The sequence below is a fragment of the Setaria viridis genome, chromosome 7 (assembly GCF_005286985.2).
Source record: "Setaria viridis chromosome 7, Setaria_viridis_v4.0, whole genome shotgun sequence".
NCBI lineage: Eukaryota > Viridiplantae > Streptophyta > Magnoliopsida > Poales > Poaceae > Setaria > Setaria viridis.
Window position 1 is genome coordinate 20,491,423 of NC_048269.2, and position 22,198 is coordinate 20,513,620.

Consider the following 22,198-nt stretch of genomic DNA (forward strand, 5'->3'; position numbering starts at 1 on the left):
CGGCAAAGCTTTTGCCGTTCCTTTCAAAAAAAAATCGCCCACAGCGCACCTGCACATAGATAAAGCAGAAACCTTCTTGATCTAGCTGATTTACCCTTCAACAAGCCGTCAAAAATAATACCACTGGAGTAGTGTCCCAGCCTAGCACATTTCTAAGGAAAGTCCAAACGAAATTCGCAACAGGACATTGGAAGAGGATGTGGTCTGTGGTTTCAGGGGTATTGCATATTTTAAAGTTCACCTCTCCCGACCAACCAGTTGCATTTTTTCAGTTGCACCGCTGGTTGAATTTTATCATGAAACACCATCCACATGAATATTTGAATCTTCAGGGGGACCCTACACCCCCATACATCCATCATCTGCTCATCCCTGATCCCACCAAAGGTTAGTTCTTTGTACAGGGATTTTGTAGTATATTTCCCAGATCTCTCCAACATCCATTTCACCTCATCTCTTCCTTCTATTAAGCACACCTCTTCTAGTCTTGTTTGCAACTCATGCCACTCTTCCAGGTCCTCAGGATAAAGTGACCTTCTGAAACCAATCTCCAAAGCTCCACCACTCTGGATGTCAGCCACAGAGACCTCAGGATCAGAGCAAATTTGATAGAGTTTACCAAACATTAATTTCAGTGGGCACTCCCCCATCCATGGATCCTTCCAGAATCTAGGCCTTGTTTAGTTCCCAATTTGGGAGTAGCAAAATTGGCATTTTGTCATAAATGCGCAACTGTAGCATTTCGTTTGTATTTGTGAATTATTATCCAAACATTGACTAATTAGGCTCAAAAGATTCGTCTCGTAAAGTACAACAAAACTGTGCAATTAGTTTTTGATTTCATCACATTTAGTACTCCATGCATGTACCGCAAGTTTGATGTGATGGGGAATCTTCTTTTTGCATAGTGCTAAAGTTGGGATTTTGGAGGGAAGTAAACAAGGATCTAGTCTGCAAACCCCCTCTTACAGTTACAAGTCTGCCAAAACCATACCACTCTTTGACTGATAGTAGCCCCCTCCAAAATTGTGAGCCTGACACCTTCTTTATTTGAAAAATGCTTTTCTGGCCCAGATATTTCCTCCTAAGCAGTTCACAGCAAATGCTATCATCTCATCTTTCAATATACGTCTATTATAATAACCTTTATTTAAAGTATATTCGGAGAATATATTAGGTAGCCAAGGGTAAAAAAAAAAGGAAAATCTTTCCTCCCTACTATAAAACGGGATCCAGGATGATCTCTCTTTAATGAAATCACATCCGATCCGTTACCAATTCCTTTGGAGTCTGTCAGCATCATTTTTTCACAAAGATCTTCTCCGTCCTACTAGAAGCGGAACCAACACGAATACGACTATACGAGCAGATCCGCGTCACCTGTCCACGGCCCTCACATAAAGCGGCCAGCACGGGCTCACGCCGCGCGCGCCCCTGTTCTGTCCGCACCTAGACGTAGTCATTGCAGAGCGACACATCTGACCTTCAGATCAGGCGCACCAGCTAGCATGGCATCCACGGCGGCGGCGGCGGCGGCGATGGTGCCGAAGGTGGCCCTGCGGTCGGGCAACGCGACGCCGATGCCGGCGGTCGGCATGGGCACGGCGTCGTTCCCCCTGGTGCCCGAGGCCACCAAGAACGCCGTGCTGGCGGCCATCGAGGTGGGCTACCGCCACTTCGACACCGCCTCCATGTACGGCTCGGAGAAGCCGCTCGGCGAGGCCGTGGCGGAGGCGGTGCGGCGCGGGCTCGTCCAGTCCCGGGAGGAGCTGTTCGTCACCTCCAAGCTGTGGTGCACGCAGAACCACCCGGACCTCGTGCTCCCCTCCCTCCGGGAGACCCTCAAGTAAGATTATTCCCGGGCCGATTCATGTGAAATTTCTGAAAGCTAATCTTTCCTCGTGCGTGCCGTGGGAGCAGGAACCTGCAGATGGAGTACCTGGACCTGTACCTGATCCACTGGCCGGTCTCCATCAAGCCCATGCCAATAACTTCCCGGAACAAGAAGGAGGACGCCGTGCCGTTCGACGTCGAGGGCGTATGGCGCGCGATGGAGGAGTGCCAGCGTCTGGGCCTTGCCAAGGCGATCGGCGTCAGCAACTTCACCACCAGGCACCTCGACAAGCTCCTGGCCGTCGCCACCATCCCTCCCGCCGTGAACCAGGTGGAGTTGAACCCGGCGTGGCAGCAGCGCACGCTGAGGGCCTACTGCGCCGAGAAGGGCATCCACGTCGCGGCCTACTCGCCGCTGGGAGGTCAGAACTGGGACGGGACGGGGAGGAACGCCGTGCTGGAGTCCGATGCGCTCGCCGGGATTGCGAAAGCGAGAGGTAAAACCGTCGCGCAGGTACGCTGCTGGCCCGGGGTTTTTCTTTTGGCCCGTAGTCTACGCTTGGTCATTTTCGGAGGTGCGGTAGAGGCTTGGTCATTTTTGGAGGTACGGTGTGGCGTTGTCGATCACGTATTCGGTCATACGCCTTTGGTTTTGGCTTCTCTTGGTACGGTGTCGCTATCGAGGAGTTTGGAACTTCTGCTGAAGAGTATTCCAGTACAGCCAGCGCACTAGATCTCCGTTCACTAGTCTCTTCGGTTCGTTTTCAGGAAAGCTGTCTCCGTTCACTAGTCTCTTCGGTTCGTTTTCAGGACAGCTGTCTCCGTTCCAAATCCAAATTATAAGTTGTTTCAAGTTATAATAATCAAAATCATCTATAATTTAGAATGGATGAAGTATTACTGAAAATAGAGTATTGTTTTATAAATAAAATAAGAAAGGATTCTACTTACAGTGCATGGGTATAGTATCAGTAATCTCTGTTTTGCTCTCGCTCTGTGCGTACGTGCAGCCTACGTGAATCAAAGCTCTATTATCCTATCCTATGTAATATCGAACTTATTTGTAAACATAAACTTCTATCTCCTTAAATGAATCAGTAGTGCTCCTGCTTTATTTCAAAAAGAAAAAGCTCTGTTATCTAGGCTTCTAGCTCCAAACCCCTTTTGATGCTGATAGTCTGATACACATCCATTATTCTCTTCCTTCAGGTGGCGTTGCGATGGATATATGAGCAGGGAGTGACGTCCATCGTCAAGAGCTACAACAAGGAGAGGCTCAAGCAAAACCTGGAGATCTTCGACTGGGAGCTGACCGACGAAGACCAGCTCAAGATCAGCCAGATCCCACAGAAGAAGATTTTTGAGGCCAGTGACTTGTTCTTGCAAGAGGGTGAATTCAGGTCTGTTGATCCAGCGGACCTGGACATCGTAGAGGAATAGGGACTGCGAAATGTACCCGCTGGCTCCGGTAGACATGTTGTGCATTTGAATAAGCAGGCTTGCGTTCACCGTTTCCGGTCTTGCTCGTGTTGATGCTGTAATTCCCTTTTTTAATGATGCGATATGCAAGTTTTATCTCAATAAAGATTGCAACTGCTCACCATTTTCAGAGGTTGCCATATTCGAATTTTTCTTGGTTGTCTGTTTTGCCCCTCTTCCCCTGGCAGCAGGGTCCAAGGTGTCGGTATGGTTTGTAATAGATCGATGGAGAATAAAAAAATGTCAAATTTGGTTGTCAGTTTTCTTTTTTTGCATGGTTTTTTATTTACCGATTCTTATTTGAAAGTTATATAATATGAAAGCGGGCCACAAACTCGCGATAGCATAACTGAATTAAAAAAATTATTTTTTCCCTTTCCTGCCTTTAGTTGTTATTGTTGTTTTTCCCCCTTTCCTGCCTTTAGTTGTTATTGTTGTTTTTCTCCGAGAGCGCCTTTTTTTCCAGTTTTTTCCCTTTCCTGCATTTAGTTGTTATTGTTGTTTTTGGCAGCAGTTGTCGCCTTGGGGATGAGGCCGAGCTGTTTGGGGATGAGGTGTAGTTGTTCCTCTCCCTCCTTTTTCTTTTCTTTTTTTGTTGTGCTTCTTGCTCTCTTCTAACAACAATTACAGCAAATTTCTTGCTGTTCCGTTCAAAAGATATCCTAGGAACGCTTGAGATCAAGATCCTAGTAGAGTAGTAGTGGTCCATGCGTGATATGCATTGGTACAGTAATCGAATAATTGAGCAGCCTTAGCAAGCAATTGAAGTTAGCAAGTAAAGCAGCAGCAACTAGCAAGGCAATGATTCGACATGTACCTTAGAATTTTGAATGATGGTGATCCTCAAGGTCAGAATTCAGATAAAAGGGTTGTGATTAGACATGTACCTTAAAATTTTCCTAAAATTCCCAGTTTCCAGTTAACACTCCCTATTTACAAGCACTCCATCTATTTTATCCGAAACGGGGTTCAATTGATTATCGCTCTAGTGTATTTTCCCCAGTAAGAAAGGTCTCCCTAATTTCGTTATTAATACTGCCAATAAAGTTAAACATATCAATTTTCCTATTCCCAGTAAAATATTAGTTTTTCTTATATCTGCATCGAGGTTGCTTTTGTTTGATGAGCAAATTTGAGACAGATCAGAGAGCAACTGCTCTTTTGTTCTCATGAGCTAGCTGATCATACACTATTTCTAGGACCTTCTTTTTCTTAATTATTGTTTATCAAATACTGAAACATCAAGCATGGATTGGGAATTCACCCAGAGCCACATTTTCAACATCAAATCTATACAAACCAACTCCATGCACACAGGATGCCACCTGACCTGACTTACCAGAGGAGGTAACCAGTGCCATTCGAAGTTTTTCTGGGCATCAATTTTCCTTTTTAAAAAAAGTACAGATAGATTTTTCATGGTAGCACATCCTAGCGCTAATCTGTAGAGATCCTCAGGAACGCTTGAGATCCTAGTATTGGTCCATGCGTGATGCGTCGGTACAACAATCGAATGACTAAGCAGCTCCGGGAAGCAATCGAAGCTAACAAGTAAAGCAGCAGCGACAAGCAAGGCAAGTGTTCGACGTGGGAGCGAAGCAGAGTCGCGTGGCGGCAACAGCATGGGACAAGCAACGCACAGTGATGTCGCTCAAGTCTCCCTCCTCCCCGTCCAGTATATATGCGCACACGTCCTAAGATCTATGTCAGAACGACTAATTTAATCGAACAACAGCAATCTCTTGGAACAGGAGCATTTCAAAAAAAAAAATCTGTTGGAACAGGAGCGAGCTGACACGGAGAGACATGGTTCTGACACATGTTCAGGAGCTCGACGATGCCGCCGCCGCCTCGGCCGTCGTCTTCGCCTCGAGATACGTCCAAGAACCGCTTCCGAGGTCGAGCGACGTCTTCTGATGGATCTCATTTGTTGTGAGCAATTACTTGGGGTTGCTGATGGCATGCTTGATTGCCTGGCTGCAGGTTTGAGCTGGGGGAGAAGTCCATCTCCAAGGACGCGGCGTACCAGATCATCCACGACGAGCTGCTGCTGGACAGCAGCCCGCGGCTGAACCTGGCGTCGTTCGTCACCACGTGGATGGAGCCCGAGTGCGACAAGCTCATCCTCGAGGGCATCAACAAGAACTATGCCGACATGGACGAGTACCCCGTCACCACCGAGATCCAGGCAATCAAGAGCAAACTCTTTGATCCCTCTCTCTTGCATCGCGTTGAACCTTGGGAATTGTCGTGACGAAATACTCCTATATCTATGCACGCAGAACCGTTGCGTGAACATCATCGCGCGGCTGTTCAACGCGCCGGTGGGCGCCGGCGAGAAGGCCGTCGGGGTCGGCACGGTGGGGTCGTCGGAGGCGATCATGCTCGCCGGGCTGGCCTTCAAGAGGCGCTGGCAGAACCGGCGGAAGGCGGCGGGGAAGCCCTACGACAAGCCCAACATCGTCACCGGTGCCAACGTGCAGGTGTGCTGGGAGAAGTTCGCGCGCTACTTCGAGGTGGAGCTCAAGGAGGTGAAGCTGCGGGAAGGGTGCTACGTGATGGACCCCGACGAGGCCGTGCAGATGGTCGACGAGAACACCATCTGCGTCGCCGCCATCCTCGGCTCCACGCTCACCGGCGAGTTCGAGGACGTCAAGCGCCTCAACAACCTCCTCCTCGCCAAGAACAAGCGGACAGGGTGAGATATCCGTAACCAAACTGCTCCAGTTTAATGATTAGTTCCTCCACCCAGCAGAGGAGGTGACCGGCCGCCGCCTGTGACGCTGGCACAGGTGGGACACCCCGATCCACGTGGACGCGGCGAGCGGCGGCTTCATCGCGCCGTTCCTGTACCCGGAGCTGGAGTGGGACTTCCGGTTGCCGCTGGTGAAGAGCATCAACGTCAGCGGCCACAAGTACGGCCTCGTCTACGCCGGCGTCGGCTGGGTCATCTGGCGCAACAAGGAGGACCTGCCCGAGGACCTCATCTTCCACATCAACTACCTCGGCGCCGACCAGCCCACCTTCACGCTCAACTTCTCCAAAGGCACGGCGACATCACGCATGCCTGATCCACATGTACATTCATCATTTCGTTGCCAATTAAGATGCTGAGCTCTGACATGTTCAACTCTGTGCAGGGTCTAGCCAGATCATCGCGCAGTATTACCAGTTCCTTCGATTGGGCTTCGAGGTACCTCGCTCTGTCTGCAGGAACAGTAGTTTCAGTCATGAATGATTTGGTATTACAAATTTGCGTCTGGTCTTCTTGTTGTGTTGATCGCAGGGGTACCGCAACGTGATGGAGAACTGCATGGAGAGCGCGAGGACGCTGCGGGAGGGGCTGGAGCGCACGGGCCGGTTCACCATCATCTCCAAGGACCAGGGCGTGCCGCTGGTAGCCTTCACGTTCAAGGGCAAGGACACCTCGCTGGCGTTCAGGCTGTCGTCGGAGCTGCGGCGGTTCGGGTGGATCGTGCCGGCGTACACGATGCCGGCGAACCTGGAGCACATGGCGGTGCTCCGCGTCGTCGTGCGGGAGGACTTCGGGCGCCCCCTGGCGGAGCGGTTCCTGTCCCACGTGCGGATGGCGCTGGAGGAGCTCGACGACGAGGCCAAGGGCGGGCCCGTGCCGAGGATGAGGGTCACCATCGAGCTGGGGCCCGCGGCAAAGGGCTCCGGCGAGGAGGCGACGGCCAGGGTCGTGAAGCGGGAGTCCGTCGTGGCGGTGCAACGCAGCGTGTCGCTCGCCGGCGGGAAGACGAAGGGCGTCTGCTAGAGCGGCCGGGGTCCGGCCGTGGCACCCGGCTGTCAGGCTGTGGTACGCGCACGGGATAAATAGTGGCGTCGATGAAGGCACCAAGGCTGAAACACGTGACGCCGCGGCGCCCTTGTCAGTTTACACGACTGATTGTACCAGTATCTGTTGGGTCACGAGACCGCAACAAAATTTACATTCAGACTTGCCATATGGTACGCAAGTATTTCTCTCCCGCTAACACCCGACTTTTTTTTTCCTTTCTCCTCTCCGCCGGTGATTCCTTGTCCCCGGCGAAATCCAAGCTATCTACTTGATCTCCAGTGAACTCTACGACGAAAGGCAGGGTGTCAGGGTTAGGATCAGGGCGCTGCTCATGGATTTGAGCTTGCAGGGCGAGTTGCGCGAGCAGAGAGAGATGGCGCTTGATAGTAGTTGATCGACCCAAAGGTAGCAAAGCCCTGAGAGTTTAATTACTGGATGGTAGCCGCAAAGCGCCCCGGAGATAGCTTCACGAGGCCGACAATCTTGAGTACGCAGCAACTGTCCCTGGTACAGCAACTAGCGATACAAAAGCAAGGAATAAAGCATGTCGCAATGACGAACGCGCTAGTTTATTCGTGGTCCTACTCCTACCTTTTATGATCAAAATGTGCCTCCTAAACATAAAGTATACCATGAAAATGGTACGTGTCAAACCCTTGTAGCTTTTTTCGGGAAAACAAAACTCTTGTGCCCTCTCCTCTCGTGATCCTAACTCAAAATGATTGTTTGCTTAATGTATCTGAATGTTTTCAAGACCAATTTGCCCTTAGAAGATAAAGGTAACTTTATTAAATGTCCCAAAAACCACCGTAGGATTCTCGATTCTGGATTCTTTCTTCCGGCGGCAATGCCAGAGTGATGGAGACCAGTAAGGAGTAGTTGTGGTTGTGGGGCGGAGAAGAAGATTTTATTTTATTTTTGTAATTTTCCTAGTTTAATGGGGTCTTTTCTGCAAATGTTAGTGGATAGTATGAGATGCCCGTGGGTGTCATTTATCTAAAAACATCATTAAGTGTATGGGGTTTTCCGTTTTCGCAACATAACTAGTACTATTCGTAGGATCACTCCCGGGTTGTACGTTTGTACTGCTATCCCGTACTCAGTACTTCTGGTCATAAATAGAAGTTCATCCAATTTTGTCCTAAGTATGGTCAATGTAAAAAAAATGAGTTTTTTTAGACTAAAAAAATGAGTTAGGACAAACATGGATACTTAGGTTCTGTTTGGCAAACTTTCCAAAGCTGATTCTCTGCAGAATCCAGCAGGAGCTATGCCAAACAGTTTTTCAAAGAGAAGTGATTCTTCGCTGATTTTGTGAAGTGATTCTCTGAAATGAACTAAGAGGCTGGGAGCTTAAAAAAGTAGCTTCTCCTGATTCTGTGAAGTGATTCTTCATCCTGATTTTAATAGTTTATACTAGAGAATCAAAGAGAATCACTTTCAGCCACAGAGTCACTTCTCTCAGAGAATCAACTCTCATAGAAAATCAGAATCAGATGAAGGTCTACCAAACAAACCCTTATATTTATGTTATGAGAAAGCAGTACGGTCAATGTTCTTGCCAGTCGTATCCTCATTCTAAATTACCAAATGAGACCATGCTCGATCATACAACAACACTGATGGAGTAAATATAATTGTAAGAGTATACATTAACGGAGTAAATATAATTGTAAGAGTATACATTGACGGCTGTGTGCATCTCTAAATGACAGGATATTTATATACACAATTATTTAAAAAAATCAATATTGAGCCTTCAGCTTATCATGGACTACTACTGGAACTTTACATTTCAACCTTGAGAAGGATTCAAATGAACACAACCCAAGACGTGCACATCATACATCTTGAGCTCACTACAGTATTGCAGCAACAATCTTTGAACAAAGCATAGGGGAGAGAGGAACACTTAAACATAAACATAAGTATACCATGAAAAGTTGCATGGTTGATCTCCTTAAACATTTAAACATAAGTATACCATGAAAATTATACGTGTAAAACCAGGGACGGAGCCAGTAGGCAGGGGGCCATGCCCCCCCCCCCCCCCCCCCTCATTTTTCCTATTGATTACCTCTTAGCTATATTTAAATTAGATACATGTTTAGTGTTTGATCGATGAATTAATATAGCTGGCCTCCTCATCTTAAAATCCTAGCTTCATCCCTGTGTCAAACCCTTTAGCTTTTTTCAGAAAAAAAATTATACGTTTTAATAGCAAACTTCCTCTCGTGATCCTAACTAGAAATGATTGTTTGCTTAATGTTTGCAAGACCAGCAAGGACCAAGGAGTAGTTTGGCTGTGGGGAGAAGAAGACCTTACTAAATTTTATTATAATTTTCTTTGTTTAATGGGATCTTTTATGCAGATGTTAGGATAGTATGAGATGCCCTGGGGTGTCATTTCTCTAAAAAAAAATCAGTATGTGTAGGGGATTTTCGCAACATGACTAGTACAATTCTACTGATGGAGTAGAATGTAGATATGATTGTAGAGTCTGTATTGACAGCTTGACGGCTGTGTGCATATCTGAATATGGAGCCAGGATAATTGTAGACACAAATGTTTTTTAAAAATAAAAAAAAATCAATATTGAGCCTTCAGGCTTCAGCTTATTCTGGACTGCTACTGGACTTTACATTTCAACCCTGAGAAGGATTCACATGAACACAACCCAAAACATGCACATCATACACCTTAAGCTCACTAAAGTATTGCAGATTTGCAGCAACATTTTTAAATTTGAACAAAGCACAGGGGAGAGCAACACTTATTACCACTCTACAATAATACAGTCACACGTCCCCGTGTGGTACTCGTCGGACGACTGGTTAATTACACCGCACGCATGCATGGCGGCCAAATCACAAAGCCACACCTCGGCTTGCTCAACCCAGATGCTTGCAGGAGAAGAGGGCCGAGCAGACCTCGTGGAAGGCCTGCAGGATGGCGGCGCGGTGCTCGCGCGCGTTCACCGAGACGTAGCAGTTGAGCAGCGCCCGCAGCTCCGCGGGCTCAGCCATCCGCTTCGCCGCGATCACCTCCGCGATGGACCGCCGGAACTCCTCCCGCGGGTCGTGCGTCCTCCGGTCCTCCGCCAGCAGCACCACGCACGTCCGCCTGGCGACCACCTTCTCCCGGCCACCGGTCTTCTCGTAGCAGCCACCGCCGTGACGGGCCATACCACGCGGGGCCCCGCAGCGGTGCCGCTCCGCGAGCTTGTCCGGCGCGCCGCGCGACGGCGGCGGTGCTCGAGCGGTCTCGGCGGCGGCGTCGATCATGGACTGCAGCCGCGCCTGGACCATCCCGTGCGCGAGCTTGGACAGGCCCCGCGGCTGCGGCGGATGCGGCAGGGGGAGCGGCTCCGGCGCCGCGTCGGCGGACGAGCACGACGCCGACGACGACACGCTCAGCCGGGACGCGCCGCAGCACAGCGCGCGGCACTTGCCACTCCTGTGCCGAGCCGCCGCCGCCGCGGCCTGGCACTTGTCCCCGCCGCCGCTGCTGTGCTCCTTGCTCCGGCCCGAGAAAAGCTGCATGGCTGATCTCCTCACGCCCCACAGCCCCTGGCTGCACTGCTCCGGCTCAGCAGCTGACGCGGCACACCCGAGTGGGAGAGGGCAGTGGCAGCAAGCAACTGGCAGAGCAGGTTATGCAGAGCAAGCTCGCGCGGCGTGCTCTAGAAGAGGACAGTGCGCCATTGTAAAGCGATCAAAGGCGGGCGGGCGCCGCCTTTTGCTTCTCTGATTGAGCAAATTTTCAAGTCTCGGGAAAGGGATGCACCACGGTGGCTACCTAGCTCGCTTTAGGGATGTAGCCGGATCATGCTGTCCCCCTGCTAGCAGCAACTTGGCATCTCTGGTATGCTGCCGCTCGCCTTTGATGCCCAATTCTCAATTCGGGTTAGCTAGCTTGTCAAATTAAAAACGTGATTAACTGCTTATTAAAAATCCTAGGCGTCAATCATGTTTCGTAGTCGCCAGCCATTGCGCGGTGCCAGCACATCATAATTACAGCGACACGCGGTTGAGTGCTTTTGATCGGATGAATCCAGAGCTGAGCTTTTGAGTGAAGAGAGGATTTAGTACTGGATCTAACTTATGATCATCTGTTCTTAGATGGTTCTCACTTTGTGATGAGCTGTTCTTAGTCGTCAGAGTACTTAGCGCTGCTTCAGTAACAGTTCAGCTCCATGAGATCGGCACAGGCGCACAGCGGCATGTGTGTCTTCCAAATTCAGACAACTAAATGCTAGTGCTGCTGAGCATGTGTACTAATTAGCTCAAATTCGTTTGTCATATATTTATATATATATAACAAAGTTTTCAGAGTTCTTGAGAAATGAGATATTGTTCACCAAATCAATCTCCCAAAAGGGGAAACAAAGGAACCTAAAGAATCAAAAAGCAAGGACAGGATTCCAGCTGGTGTAGTGGCCGTCATGTGGCTATCATCAAGCTTGGCCATGGTCAACAGCTTTAGGAAGCTCTTATCTCCCCTTTCTTATCGTGTTCTTTACATTTCTTTTCCTGTTTCCTTTTTTGGCAAGCTGGTTGGTTGCGTGTCGCCAACCATGCCTAATCAAAATTTACTTCATGTACACCCAAAATATTGTATTTTCAAACATTTATTCACTATGAAAAATATATAAATTAGAAAAAACATCAGTGTGTTTCATGTTAGAAAATATTCATCTGAGTAAACAAATGTTATAATTTTATGACCATATATTTCTTGTGCAAAGAGAAAATAATATGGGGCAACAAACTATATATACATCTTTAATTCAGTTTGTATATTAAGTTTAGGATCAGAGCTAGAGGATAATATATATGTTCCAGTTGTTCTTAATTAAAATAGGTTGAAACTCATTCTTTTGTTCTTGTATTCTAAATTCACTTCTTTTTATCTTCAGTGTACCATACATTTCTCCCAATTTTTTTAGATTTGTTTAAGTGCACAAATATACAAACTCAGAAACATATGTACCTATGTGCCAACAAGGAAAAGAAATAAAAAATAAAATCATCGAAAAAAAAGAAAACATCTTGATGCTTCAGGCTTTCAGTGCAGGACAGGTGAACGTGGCTGTAAGTATCTCAGTGCTCAATACGTACCTGCGTCATGTGCACACCAGGTGAATGGCTTTGGAAGCACTTCATTTGTAAGTGGGCATCCCTGTGATTTTTCGTGTGAAATGTGTCCTGCATGCTACTGTGCAAAAGCAACGGGCCGTTTGAACTTGTCATAAAACATCAGTTACGTACGTCGCACAGCATGGTATATGGCATGTTTTCATACTGGAAACGGGAATCAGAGAAATGACGTCCAAACCAGTATAATCAGATAATCTCGTGATCTGTAAGAAATATTCAGGCTAAACTCGTGATCAATTCAGTAAAGAAACAGTTGATACAAGATGAAGGGATGCTTTTCAGTTCTCTAAGGATTTGTTTGGATAAGTAGTGGATTGAAGTGGAATGAGAGGGATTGGATAGCAATTTAATTCATTTTGGACTCAATCCCTTTCGTTCCACTTCAATACTCTTCTATCAAACGAGCCCTTAGCATGTCGGTTTCACAGGAAAAGGTTCGGTTCAGTTCTCGTACAACACGGAAGGAATTCAGGTTCCGCAAAGAACTCAGCAGACGTGCACAGCCATGAAACCGGTTGGTTGAAAGCTCGTAGCTGTTCCACTCCGTCAGACATTAATGGAAAACTTGGAAGTTCGAACTTGGAAAGAGAGAAGCAAAAATATCATAGGCGGCAACTAGGCATTCCAGGCATGCTAAATTCACAGCTAATGTTCCAAAATTTTCAGATCTGAGACAGGTCGTCAGCTACTCGTGCTCGTCGATCGCAGCTAGCAACAGGCAGCAAGATTCATGGCGCACGAAATCTCCTGTCCTCCATCGTCATAAACCACCCCGGCTCACCACGCGCAATCGCGCATGCATCGACCTCCCGAAACTCCAGGGCGACCATCAGAACGGAAGCCATTCGAGAGGATAGGAGGGGGAGCGAGAAGGAACACGAGTGCACAGAGAGAATAACCGCGGCTAGCGATGGCGGACACGCCGTCGCCGTCCCCGAGGGCGGCCGCCGTCGCCTCGGCCGAGGCGGGGTCCGTGTCGACGCCGCTGCTCCGGCGGCGGGGCTCCTACATGCGGTCCATGTCGCACGCGCGCGACGAGCTCCGCAGCTTCCGGTCCTGCCTCCGGTGGTTGTGCGTCGACCACTCCGACGACTCCAGCCCCGCGGTCTCCTGGCTCGTCTTCGCGGCCCTCGCCGTGGCCGTCCCGGTGGCCGCGCGCGTCGCGCTGCCCTGGCGCCCCTACGGCACGCAGGTGCAGGCCTCTCTCACGCTCTCCGCGACGCTCGCCTACGCCACCCTCTACTCCCTCGTCCGCCGCCGGGGCCTGCGCCGGCTGCTCTACCTCGACCGCCTCCGCCACGACTCCCAGGACGTGCGCGCCGGGTACATCGTCGAGCTCGCCGGCTCGTTCCGCCTCCTCGCCTGCTTCGTGCTCCCCTGCTCCCTCGCCGACGCCGCGTACAAGGTGTTCTGGTACTGCACCAACCGGCCCTTCCCGCTCTGGTGGTCCGCCGCGGCGTGCGCGCTGGAGGTGGCGTCGTGGATGTACCGCACCGCCATCTTCTTCATGGCGTGCGTGCTGTTCCGGACCATCTGCTTCCTGCAGATCCTGCGCATGACGGGGTTCGCGCGGGACGTCGGCCAGTGCGCCGACGTCGCTGCCGTGCTCAGGCAGCACCGCCGCATCCGCGCCCAGCTCCGCCGGATCAGCCACCGCTACCGGACGTTCATACTGTACGGCCTCATCATCGTCACGATCAGCCAGTTCACGGCCCTCCTCGCTGCCACGAGGCCCCGCGCGCAGGTCAACCTGGCCACCGCCAGCGAGCTCGCCGTGAGTACCACGCGCGCCCCCGCCGGTGCCGTTATTGGCGACGACGTTGCTTCTCAGCTAATCCCTAACGTGCTCTTTAATTTGTGCATGCCCGATGCGCTTGCTGCTGCAGCTGTGCTCCCTGAGCCTCGTGACCGGGCTGCTCGTATGCCTCTACAGCGCGGCCAAGATCACGCACAAGACGCAGTCGATCACCAGCATCGCGGCGGCGTGGCACGCGGACGCCACCATCAACAGCCTGGACCGGGACCAGGAGAACCCCAGGACGCCCAGCAAGGCGTACCTGCAGCAGCAGCACGCCTTCTCGCCCAGCAAGGCCTACCTGCAGCAGCACGCGCCCTCGAGCCCCTTCTCGGCGGCGAGCGCCTCCTCCGGCGAGGAGTCCGACGATGACGACGAGTCCCGGAGCGAGGACAGCGTCGACACCTCGAGGTTCGCGTACTTCCACGTCACCAACATCTCCTACCAGAAGAGGCAGGCGCTAGGTAAGCACGCGCACCTGCTCTGATTTCGTCAGTGTTTTTTTTAAACGAACTAGGCACGCCACGAGAGCTGTCGATTATATTCACAAATAAAAAGAAATAAAACAACACAAACACCGCCAGATTGGATTGGATCATCAACACATACCGTACCACGCCATCATACTCGACTCAACTCAACAACACATCGACCAGTTGGATTGGAACGTCAACGCGATCGTACTACTCCACTCGACAAAGGCAGCCCAACCGAAGTCTAATCGCGACATCCACCAAATTCTCGCTCTCCCGTAGTCACCAAAACCTCTAGGCGTGACCCGCATTGATAGGGACCAAGAGAAACAGACCGTACCGCACCAAGAAGGCCACCATCATGCAGGATCCTTCGCCGAAGTGCCGCTGCAACATCACACTCCACCCAACAGAGTGATAGCACCAGATCCGGACCTCACGCAGGATGCCTCACAAACGCGCGGGGACCTCACCACATCCGCCACAGTACTCCATGTCATGAATCCATTTTTTTAATCGCCATCAGAATGGTGAGCAATGTTGCCCCGCTTCCCAGGATCTCCATCAAACAGCCAAGCCGTCACCGCAGGTTGCCTTCGCCTCGTTGCTCCACCCACGCACATAGCCTTCGCTACCATGACAGCAAGCCAAAGTAGTCACTTGCGCCGTCTTCCGATGATGTACCGCACCGGAGTAGCCTAGCAAAGCTAAACAACCTGCCACAGTCTGCTGCAAAGACTAGTCATCCCACGATATCGTTGTTGCAAGCACCGCCCTTCGACGCAGTCCCACGCCGCACTGACGGTTGCCAAGCAATGCCAGTCGCCGCGGTCCACTGCAAGCAGCTAACCCGATAAAAATGCGACGACCCCTTGCCACCACCAGAACTGTGATCGCCTCCACGTAAGCTCAGCAATCCCCGTCAAGCTTGCCACCTTGTTGCGCCGCAAGCCCGTCGCGGCAGGGCCGCCACCACCTGCTGCAGCCTCCCACAATCAATGCGTCACCAGCAATGCCGCAAGCCGAGTTGGGTCTTCAGAGACGATGCCTCCCAGGAGGGGACGACGCCAGTGATGCCGCCATCGCTCGTCCAGAAACTGGACAGGGTTTTCACCCAGAGACCTCCGTGCAGCAGGGATGGAGCTTCAAGATGACACCCCAACGAGGAGAACGATGCCCTAGGACGCCGCCACCATCGCCACCAGCAAGATCGGCGGCCAAAGCTTCTACCCGAAGCAAAGCAACCCACCCCTAGCTACTGCACGGACACAGCCTAGCACTCCCCGGACAACAACCATGGAAGCCCACCCGGGGCGACACCACCGCCGCGCTTAGACCACCTTCGCACAGCCGCACCTCGCGGCGTCCGCTCCGCGTCGGGCTGCCGCTCAAGCCTGGCCACCACCGCAGGGCCTCGTCATAGCCGCGCGGCCTTCGCGCAATGCCGGTCACCGCCGAGCGGCCTCCCACCAGGCCAGCCGTCCTCTTCTGCGGCTGCCCGGCAGCATGCACCCCGCGCTGCAGGGCCTCCTCCGCGCACGCGCGGCCTCCTCCCGGCTGCATCTCTCGCGGCCTTTTCCTTGCCCCACCGCACACCTCCGCTCCCGTGACCGGCCGCCGCTCCGCCCAATGCGTCCGCTGCCGGGCACACGTCGCCGTCACCGCGAAGCCGGGCCAAGGCAGCCGCGGACACCGGCGCCCCTGCCGGACCGCGCCAGTCGTGGACGCCGCCGCCGCCGGGCCACGCCAAGAGGAGCAGCCCCGCGCCCGCATGCGGCGAGCACGCCACCATCAGACCCGACAGAGCACAGATCCGACGTCCAAACACGCGGATCCGACCTTCCTAGAGGAGGATCTGGCCGTTAGCCATGGTGCTACTGCCGGGGCAAAAAACTAGGAGGGGGTGGAAGAAGTGGCCTGGGCGAGAGGAAGGAGCAAGTGGCCGTGGCCCCGCCACCGCCTTCTTTGCTGCTTGCCCGGCTTCGGACAGGGCAGCTCCGATGGCAGGGAGGGAGGGGAACCAGAGCTGGGCGGTGGCGGATGGGGTTGCCGCCCGAGTCGCCCTGAGCAGACGACGCGGGGCGAGGTGCTGTATTGTCTTTAGGGTCTGTTTGGTTCCTCTTGCTAAACTTTAGGTGCTAAAAGTTGCTAAAGTTTAGCCAAGGCTGTTTGGTTCCCTTTGCTAAAAGGTATTTAATGAGCTATAAAAAGACCTATCTACCCTTATTAAAGGTGCGCAGGAGGGGGAAGACAAGCAATAAATGAGGGGTATAGGTTGTCCAGCCCATTTTTTAGCAAGTTTTAGCAACCAAAAACTTGCTAAAGTGCTAAACTTTAGCGACTCAACTTTAGCAAGTTTTAGCAAGGGTGTTTGGCAGTTTAGCAACTAAAAGTTACTAAACTTTAGCAACTAAAGTTTAGCAAGGTGGAACCAAACAACCCCTTAGTTTCCAACTTCTACATATTTCGTCAGTGTTGCAATCGTGACTCGTGACTCGCTTCATCTTATCACCATGGCGCTCAGTGACCTACTTGGAGAACAACCGGGCGGGGATCACGGTGTTCGGCTTCGTCGTCGACCGGACATGGCTGCACGCGCTGTTCATGATCGAGTTCTCGCTGGTGATGTGGCTGCTAGGGAAGACGATCGGCATATCTTGAGGAATGGCTGTATACCTGTGTTACTGTGTATGATTTATGTAACCAAGAATTCATCGCGATTGTGCTGGCCATACACTGTAAAGTTCCATGTAGGTTCCATCTGCCATTCTGCATGTATAAAATTGAAGCGATAGTAGAGTAATTTTTTTTCCAAATGTCCATTTGAGCAGAAACGTAAAAAATGTGACAATCAATTGCTCGCCCAGGAGCTCTTAGCTTCTGGCAATATGCTTCACCCTCATGTTAGCAAACCAGTTAGCAAAGAGCACCAGAATGTCAGTCAGCTCATATAGATAGAACACTGAACAGTTCAAAAAAAAAGCAATGTGAGACTAAGATTTAAAATTGGAACAATTGGAACCATATAGAAATTGTTTAAATTTAAAAACAAGTGAGACTAAGATTTACAAGATGATTTTGATCTCTAACACAACGACGACGACCTGACCAGACTTCTAGCATTAACACAAACTATTCCTAATTACTTCAATGGAAAAAAGAAATGCTGATCAGATGATGATCACATATCCAGTGCTGCCTTCATCCTAGGGACAGCAAGAATGCAAGATGGTCCAACAAAAAAAAGCTCCTTTAACCTCAACCCGTGCAGCCAGATCAGCAAATGAACAAACTAGAACAACTCGCTTGGCTGACTCACGGATCTTCTGACAAAACCAACTCGAAATGGCATTCTAGGGCGTCTTGAAACACTGCGGCGAATGCCAGAAACCCCAACACGACGGAGACTTTGACTTGCTCTTTCCCTGTTTCTCCTATGAGCTCTCTCTCTGTGCACAAAATCTCTATGATAAGATCCTTCGTCACCATCCAAGGACATGTCAGAGTCGAAGGTATCATCGGAATAAGGGTCATCGCTGTCACTATTTGGATCAATGATGTAGTCCCCCATGATAATAGATCCTGGATTCAAGGCACTGACAATGCTTATTGCATCTTGCCTCTCCTTTTCATTTTCAAACTCCTCCCACTCAGCCAAACGCACAGGGTCGACTTCACGTGGCTTTGATGAACGATGTCTGGACTTGACATGCTTTTTGAGTCTCTTATATGTCCCAACAAATGAGCAATCCTCATGCATACAAGTTCTCCTTTTACGGTTCAGAAACCGCCGTGCAGGTTTGACCACTGTCCACCCTTTAACTTCCCCACGGCAGATAGGGCATGCGAGCAGCATTGCCTTTGGCTTCTGGTTAGTTGGTGCCACTGCAGTTAAGACATCGCATGCTGGTTTGTCCCTTGAATAAGCATTTTTGAACAGGTCAAGACAGTTGGAATGTTTATAATTGGTACCACACATGTATGGCCGGCAACCTTTGCTATGAGAAGAACAAAGGAGCAGCACAGCATCATGTGGACGCTCCAAGCATATAGAGCAGGTGGCATTTTTCCAGTCCTTTTCCTCTGAGGCTGATTGCAATTCATTTTTCTTGTCTGACTCTTTCATTTTCTTGTAGTCGTAAGGCACAGCATGGGAAGCTGAGCTTAGATGCTGAGCTGTCACCTTACGGTTTCTTGGACTTCTTGCCATGTCTTTGGAACACTGGGAAAATAGAGATGGTAGAATACCATAAACAATACAGTTCCATTAAGCTTACAAATCCTAAGGACAGAACTCTTCATTACATTCTCATGAAACATGAAGGATTGATCCATACTTTTATGCAAATCAGTAAATCACATCATAATACAAATGGAACAATACTCTTCTGTCTTTTGGATGTTCTATGATGTATCGTAGTCTTGTTGCTGTGCACATAACAAACACAAATCCAAACAAATTGTTTTTGCAAGATTCCAAGTTTGTATGTGACAAAGGTAAGGTAAGCAATAGTTTTGCAATCTTCTAGGTTAAGTTTGATAGCAATTAATTAGCTTAACGGTACCTTTGAAGCTTTAAAATCATGTGACGTCGAAGATTATTTATATTTTCAACCATATATTCCAAGCATAAGCTAATATTTACAAAGCATGACAAAGATGAGCAAGAAACTTCAAGTGGCCTAACTTTATCTGGTGTAAGTTCTCCACTTCCATTTACTCATGGTTAAACTTGTAAAATACTGATAGTTCAAAATGTTGCACAGACACCAGATAAGGTTGTTTGGCATAAGGATGGCCTTTCAAAAGCACTTCTTCCCCTAGTATTATTCTGTTCAGTTAAAGCGAACCTTTAGATGCTTCCCAGTAAAGTCTTGCTGTAATTAGTGAATACTACGTAGCATAGCACAGCAACTTCAAACAGGCCCTTAATAAGGAGAGAAAGGAACCTGTGAAGTATTGGAGTAAAGCATCAGAACCTCAAATTTAAACAAGAAATAAAATTAAAAGCATGCATATCACAGTAATTATGGAATCGCTGCAGACCCTGCAGTTTCAACAAGTTACATAAGCGTCAAAAGCATGATATGTTGAGTAAGCAAATACTACCAGATTGGCTCATTCTCCAGTAAAGCAAACAGTATAGGACAGCCAGACAAGCTAGATATGATTAAGCACAGGTCAGAAAGGACAGCCAGCAATGGCTAACAACACATCTTAACATTCATGAAAACTGCATCACACACTGACAAGTTTCACGGGTTTCCAATTTGATGTCACACAAAATAAAATGTCTCCCTCATAAATGCAATTCCAAATTGATTATCAAAAGTCAGCACATCAACTACAAATGTGCAGGACAGATGGATGGTATTCTTTACAAAGAAAAGGACACATCGGACACGCAAGCAGCAAGCTACTGTAAGTGATTTAGTTTACTATTAGTCGCTTAGGAGAATTTAGCAGACACTTTCATGACTTTAATTGTATACAACAAGGTAGAATGTTTGAACAATGTAAGGAGAAGTATTTTCCATGTAATCCTACAAACTAAGCCATGAACAATAGCAGTAAATCTGAAGAACGTGATTTAATCCAAAAGCTAAAATCACAAAATTTGCATTCTCCTGTCCAGCCTAGCCAACCAAACATACCGTTAAGCCCTACATAATTCAGAGACAACTATAAAGAAAATACATAAGCTTTGGGATGGGAGTGAGATCATGGGGCATATATACAACTATACAACATTGAACACATCAATATGCTACTTTTTGAGTGAATAACACAGCCATGGCAAGGCAACATTCTTCCAACACACGGTTGCACATACCACAGTTTGGAAAAAAATAACAAGCATCCAGCTGATCTCATTTATCCTCATTCATCCGGGGGCGGACTTAATACAAGGAACGAGGGTTCACGGGTTCAGTTGAACCCCTCGGGTCTTTTGTAATATGTAAAGCATCCACACCTCAGGCCCCAAGTCCTATGCCTCGATTGAGATCATGCTAAACAAGACACTAACGAACCGTACCAAAACGACCAGTGAATAGATGGATTAGATCAGTGCTCCACAATGTATTTAAAAAACCCACGCTAGCATCCGATGGAGGATGATAATGATTCGGAATTGATCGATGTTTCATCACAAAACTCATTCCGACTCAGAAAAAAAAAATGCATCCAATCAAGTTAGGGTTCCTCACCACTCAATCCCAACTCCAAATGGGCCCCAGCTGCATCCGGTAGAGGAGGAGGAGGACCACGAGCTCCTTCGTCGGCGTACCCGGCGTGCTTCAGTGGAAGGAGGTTGGAGGCGGGTTCGGCGGCGCCGGCGCGGCCGCCGGCGGAGAATCGGAGATGACCACAGGTGCACGATGTGATTGGTGTGCCTGCGAGCGACCCTTCGTCGAGTTTAAGGTTAGTGGATGGGCCTGGATGGGCCGGACGGGGCCTGATTTTGCCCCCCGGGCCGGGGTAGGCAGGCCTTTAGGCTTAGGCGCACACAGCCCGAAATAACTACTACATTTAAACAGTCCGCTAAAAACAATCTAATAATTTTTCCTCTAACATAATGACATTTTCCATTCTTTTACCTTCGTAAATTAATCGAGGAAAACGATCTACACATTTAACTGATTAGAGTTATCATTCCTTCCTAGTACAAAAGAGATTGAGACTTAGTAAAAAAGTAGAGAGATTTTAGGACCCATCTAATTGCTGTATGTAAGTCAAATTATGCGCTTCAATTTCCTAGTACTTAGTCATAGGATCACATTTAAATTTCGTTGAACTAGTTGAAAGAATAGTTTTAGTCTTATGCAGAGTATTTGTTCTTAGGATCAAATTTTTGTCGTGTTCAGTGAACCTACTGTGTAATTTATTTTTCATGTTAGTCTACCAGTTTAGTCCGAGCGAGTTCATCTTCTTTTATGTAATAGAACCTTATGTAAGACCTGCATTGTTTCTTCTTCTTAAATGATTTTGCAGCCCTCTTATCGTTACCTTAAAAAAAATGAAAATTTATATTCTAACAAAGCATTTCATTAAAATGGTTTTAAGTTTTAGTTCACCAACAGTAAGATATTGTTTCACGCCGTTTTCCTTCTCAATCCATCAAATCGTGTTCTTTTTATCGCTAAGTGAACTTTTCATCTTGATGATACTTAAAATCCAAATACCCCTCAGTTACGTCATGGTGTTTCCTAACAAAGATATAATAAAAATGCAATTACTCCACCACTAGATGTTGTGAACCGTTAGATTACTATAAAGTTTGGACAATATGCTAAGGATCGTATGAGTCTAAAAAACACCGCCTTGAATATATGACCGCAACACGACAAAGTTACTTATACGTTACGAGTGAGACTATACAAAATACAATTTTGTTTTATTCCATACATATACTTATCTCACGTGTGTTCTTTACACGTAATTGTTGTTTTGTTGTTTTGTCGCTACTTTCAAAATGTTTTTTTTCCAGAAAAGAGGAACATGGTAGCACTCTTTTGGAACTCTCTATCACCTATCTCTAGATCTAGGTACATAAATTTTCAACCAACAAAATCCTAAGGGAAAACTCGGATTGCCAAAAATGTACTCGGTGTCCGAACGAGATGAAGAGATAAACCCAAGTGGAATGGACAAGAC

The 22,198-nt window shown here is 48.8% G+C and overlaps 5 protein-coding genes across 6 annotated transcripts; 3 read left to right on the forward strand and 2 right to left on the reverse strand.

Annotated features, from left to right (window-relative positions):
- The first annotated feature begins 1,346 nt into the window (after positions 1–1,346).
- On the forward strand, positions 1,347–3,436 carry LOC117866001 ((1S)-1,7-diacetoxy-luvungin A aldo-keto reductase). Its single transcript, XM_034750285.2, has 3 exons — positions 1,347–1,846; positions 1,921–2,347; positions 3,043–3,436. The coding sequence occupies exons 1-3, from the start codon at positions 1,509–1,511 to the stop codon at positions 3,271–3,273; spliced, it is 996 nt and encodes a 331-aa protein (XP_034606176.1). The 5' UTR covers positions 1,347–1,508; the 3' UTR covers positions 3,274–3,436.
- Positions 3,437–5,009: 1,573 nt separating this feature from the next.
- On the forward strand, positions 5,010–7,328 carry LOC117862746 (glutamate decarboxylase 2). Its single transcript, XM_034746252.2, has 6 exons — positions 5,010–5,210; positions 5,296–5,500; positions 5,595–6,010; positions 6,105–6,358; positions 6,453–6,505; positions 6,599–7,328. The coding sequence occupies exons 1-6, from the start codon at positions 5,119–5,121 to the stop codon at positions 7,088–7,090; spliced, it is 1,512 nt and encodes a 503-aa protein (XP_034602143.1). The 5' UTR covers positions 5,010–5,118; the 3' UTR covers positions 7,091–7,328.
- Positions 7,329–9,668: 2,340 nt separating this feature from the next.
- On the reverse strand, positions 9,669–10,994 carry LOC140223351 (probable transcription repressor OFP9). The gene has a single exon (XM_072295048.1). It carries the CDS (start codon positions 10,655–10,657, stop codon positions 10,007–10,009), a length of 651 nt encoding a protein of 216 aa, XP_072151149.1. The 5' UTR covers positions 10,658–10,994; the 3' UTR covers positions 9,669–10,006.
- Positions 10,995–12,738: 1,744 nt separating this feature from the next.
- Positions 12,739–17,345, forward strand: LOC117865156 (uncharacterized). The gene is made up of 3 exons (XM_034749292.2): positions 12,739–14,048; positions 14,161–14,533; positions 17,067–17,345. Exons 1-3 carry the CDS (start codon positions 13,185–13,187, stop codon positions 17,201–17,203), a joined length of 1,374 nt encoding a protein of 457 aa, XP_034605183.1. The 5' UTR covers positions 12,739–13,184; the 3' UTR covers positions 17,204–17,345.
- Positions 17,346–17,530: 185 nt separating this feature from the next.
- On the reverse strand, positions 17,531–20,945 carry LOC117865157 (uncharacterized). 2 transcript variants are annotated; one of them, XM_034749293.2, is made up of 3 exons: positions 20,752–20,945; positions 19,393–19,491; positions 17,531–18,764 (listed from the first exon to the last, which is right to left on the reverse strand). In XM_034749293.2, the coding sequence occupies exon 3, from the start codon at positions 18,750–18,752 to the stop codon at positions 17,835–17,837; it is 918 nt and encodes a 305-aa protein (XP_034605184.1). In that variant the 5' UTR covers positions 18,753–18,764; positions 19,393–19,491; positions 20,752–20,945; the 3' UTR covers positions 17,531–17,834. The 2 variants fall into 2 exon arrangements, with proteins under 2 accessions (XP_034605184.1, XP_034605185.1); XM_034749294.2 differs by lacking the exon at positions 19,393–19,491.
- Between the last annotated feature and the right edge of the window lie 1,253 nt (positions 20,946–22,198).

What these genes read in the sequence shown, in the direction of transcription:
- LOC117865156 (XM_034749292.2), top strand. Translation starts at nt 13,185, where the DNA reads ATGGCGGACACGCCGTCGCCGTCCCCGAGGGCGGCCGCCGTCGCCTCG. An exon ending in CCACCGCCAGCGAGCTCGCC is followed by an intron (nt 14,049 to 14,160) that starts GTGAGTACCACG and finishes TTGCTGCTGCAG; the next exon opens with CTGTGCTCCCTGAGCCTCGT. An exon ending in CCAGAAGAGGCAGGCGCTAG is followed by an intron (nt 14,534 to 17,066) that starts GTAAGCACGCGC and finishes CATGGCGCTCAG; the next exon opens with TGACCTACTTGGAGAACAAC.
- LOC117862746 (XM_034746252.2), top strand. Translation starts at nt 5,119, where the DNA reads ATGGTTCTGACACATGTTCAGGAGCTCGACGATGCCGCCGCCGCCTCG. An exon ending in GTCCAAGAACCGCTTCCGAG is followed by an intron (nt 5,211 to 5,295) that starts GTCGAGCGACGT and finishes GCCTGGCTGCAG; the next exon opens with GTTTGAGCTGGGGGAGAAGT. An exon ending in GCCAAGAACAAGCGGACAGG is followed by an intron (nt 6,011 to 6,104) that starts GTGAGATATCCG and finishes ACGCTGGCACAG; the next exon opens with GTGGGACACCCCGATCCACG.
- LOC117866001 (XM_034750285.2), top strand. Translation starts at nt 1,509, where the DNA reads ATGGCATCCACGGCGGCGGCGGCGGCGGCGATGGTGCCGAAGGTGGCC. An exon ending in TCCCTCCGGGAGACCCTCAA is followed by an intron (nt 1,847 to 1,920) that starts GTAAGATTATTC and finishes CCGTGGGAGCAG; the next exon opens with GAACCTGCAGATGGAGTACC. An exon ending in GAGGTAAAACCGTCGCGCAG is followed by an intron (nt 2,348 to 3,042) that starts GTACGCTGCTGG and finishes CTCTTCCTTCAG; the next exon opens with GTGGCGTTGCGATGGATATA.
- LOC117865157 (XM_034749294.2), bottom strand. Translation starts at nt 18,752, where the DNA reads ATGGCAAGAAGTCCAAGAAACCGTAAGGTGACAGCTCAGCATCTAAGC.
- LOC140223351 (XM_072295048.1), bottom strand. Translation starts at nt 10,657, where the DNA reads ATGCAGCTTTTCTCGGGCCGGAGCAAGGAGCACAGCAGCGGCGGCGGG.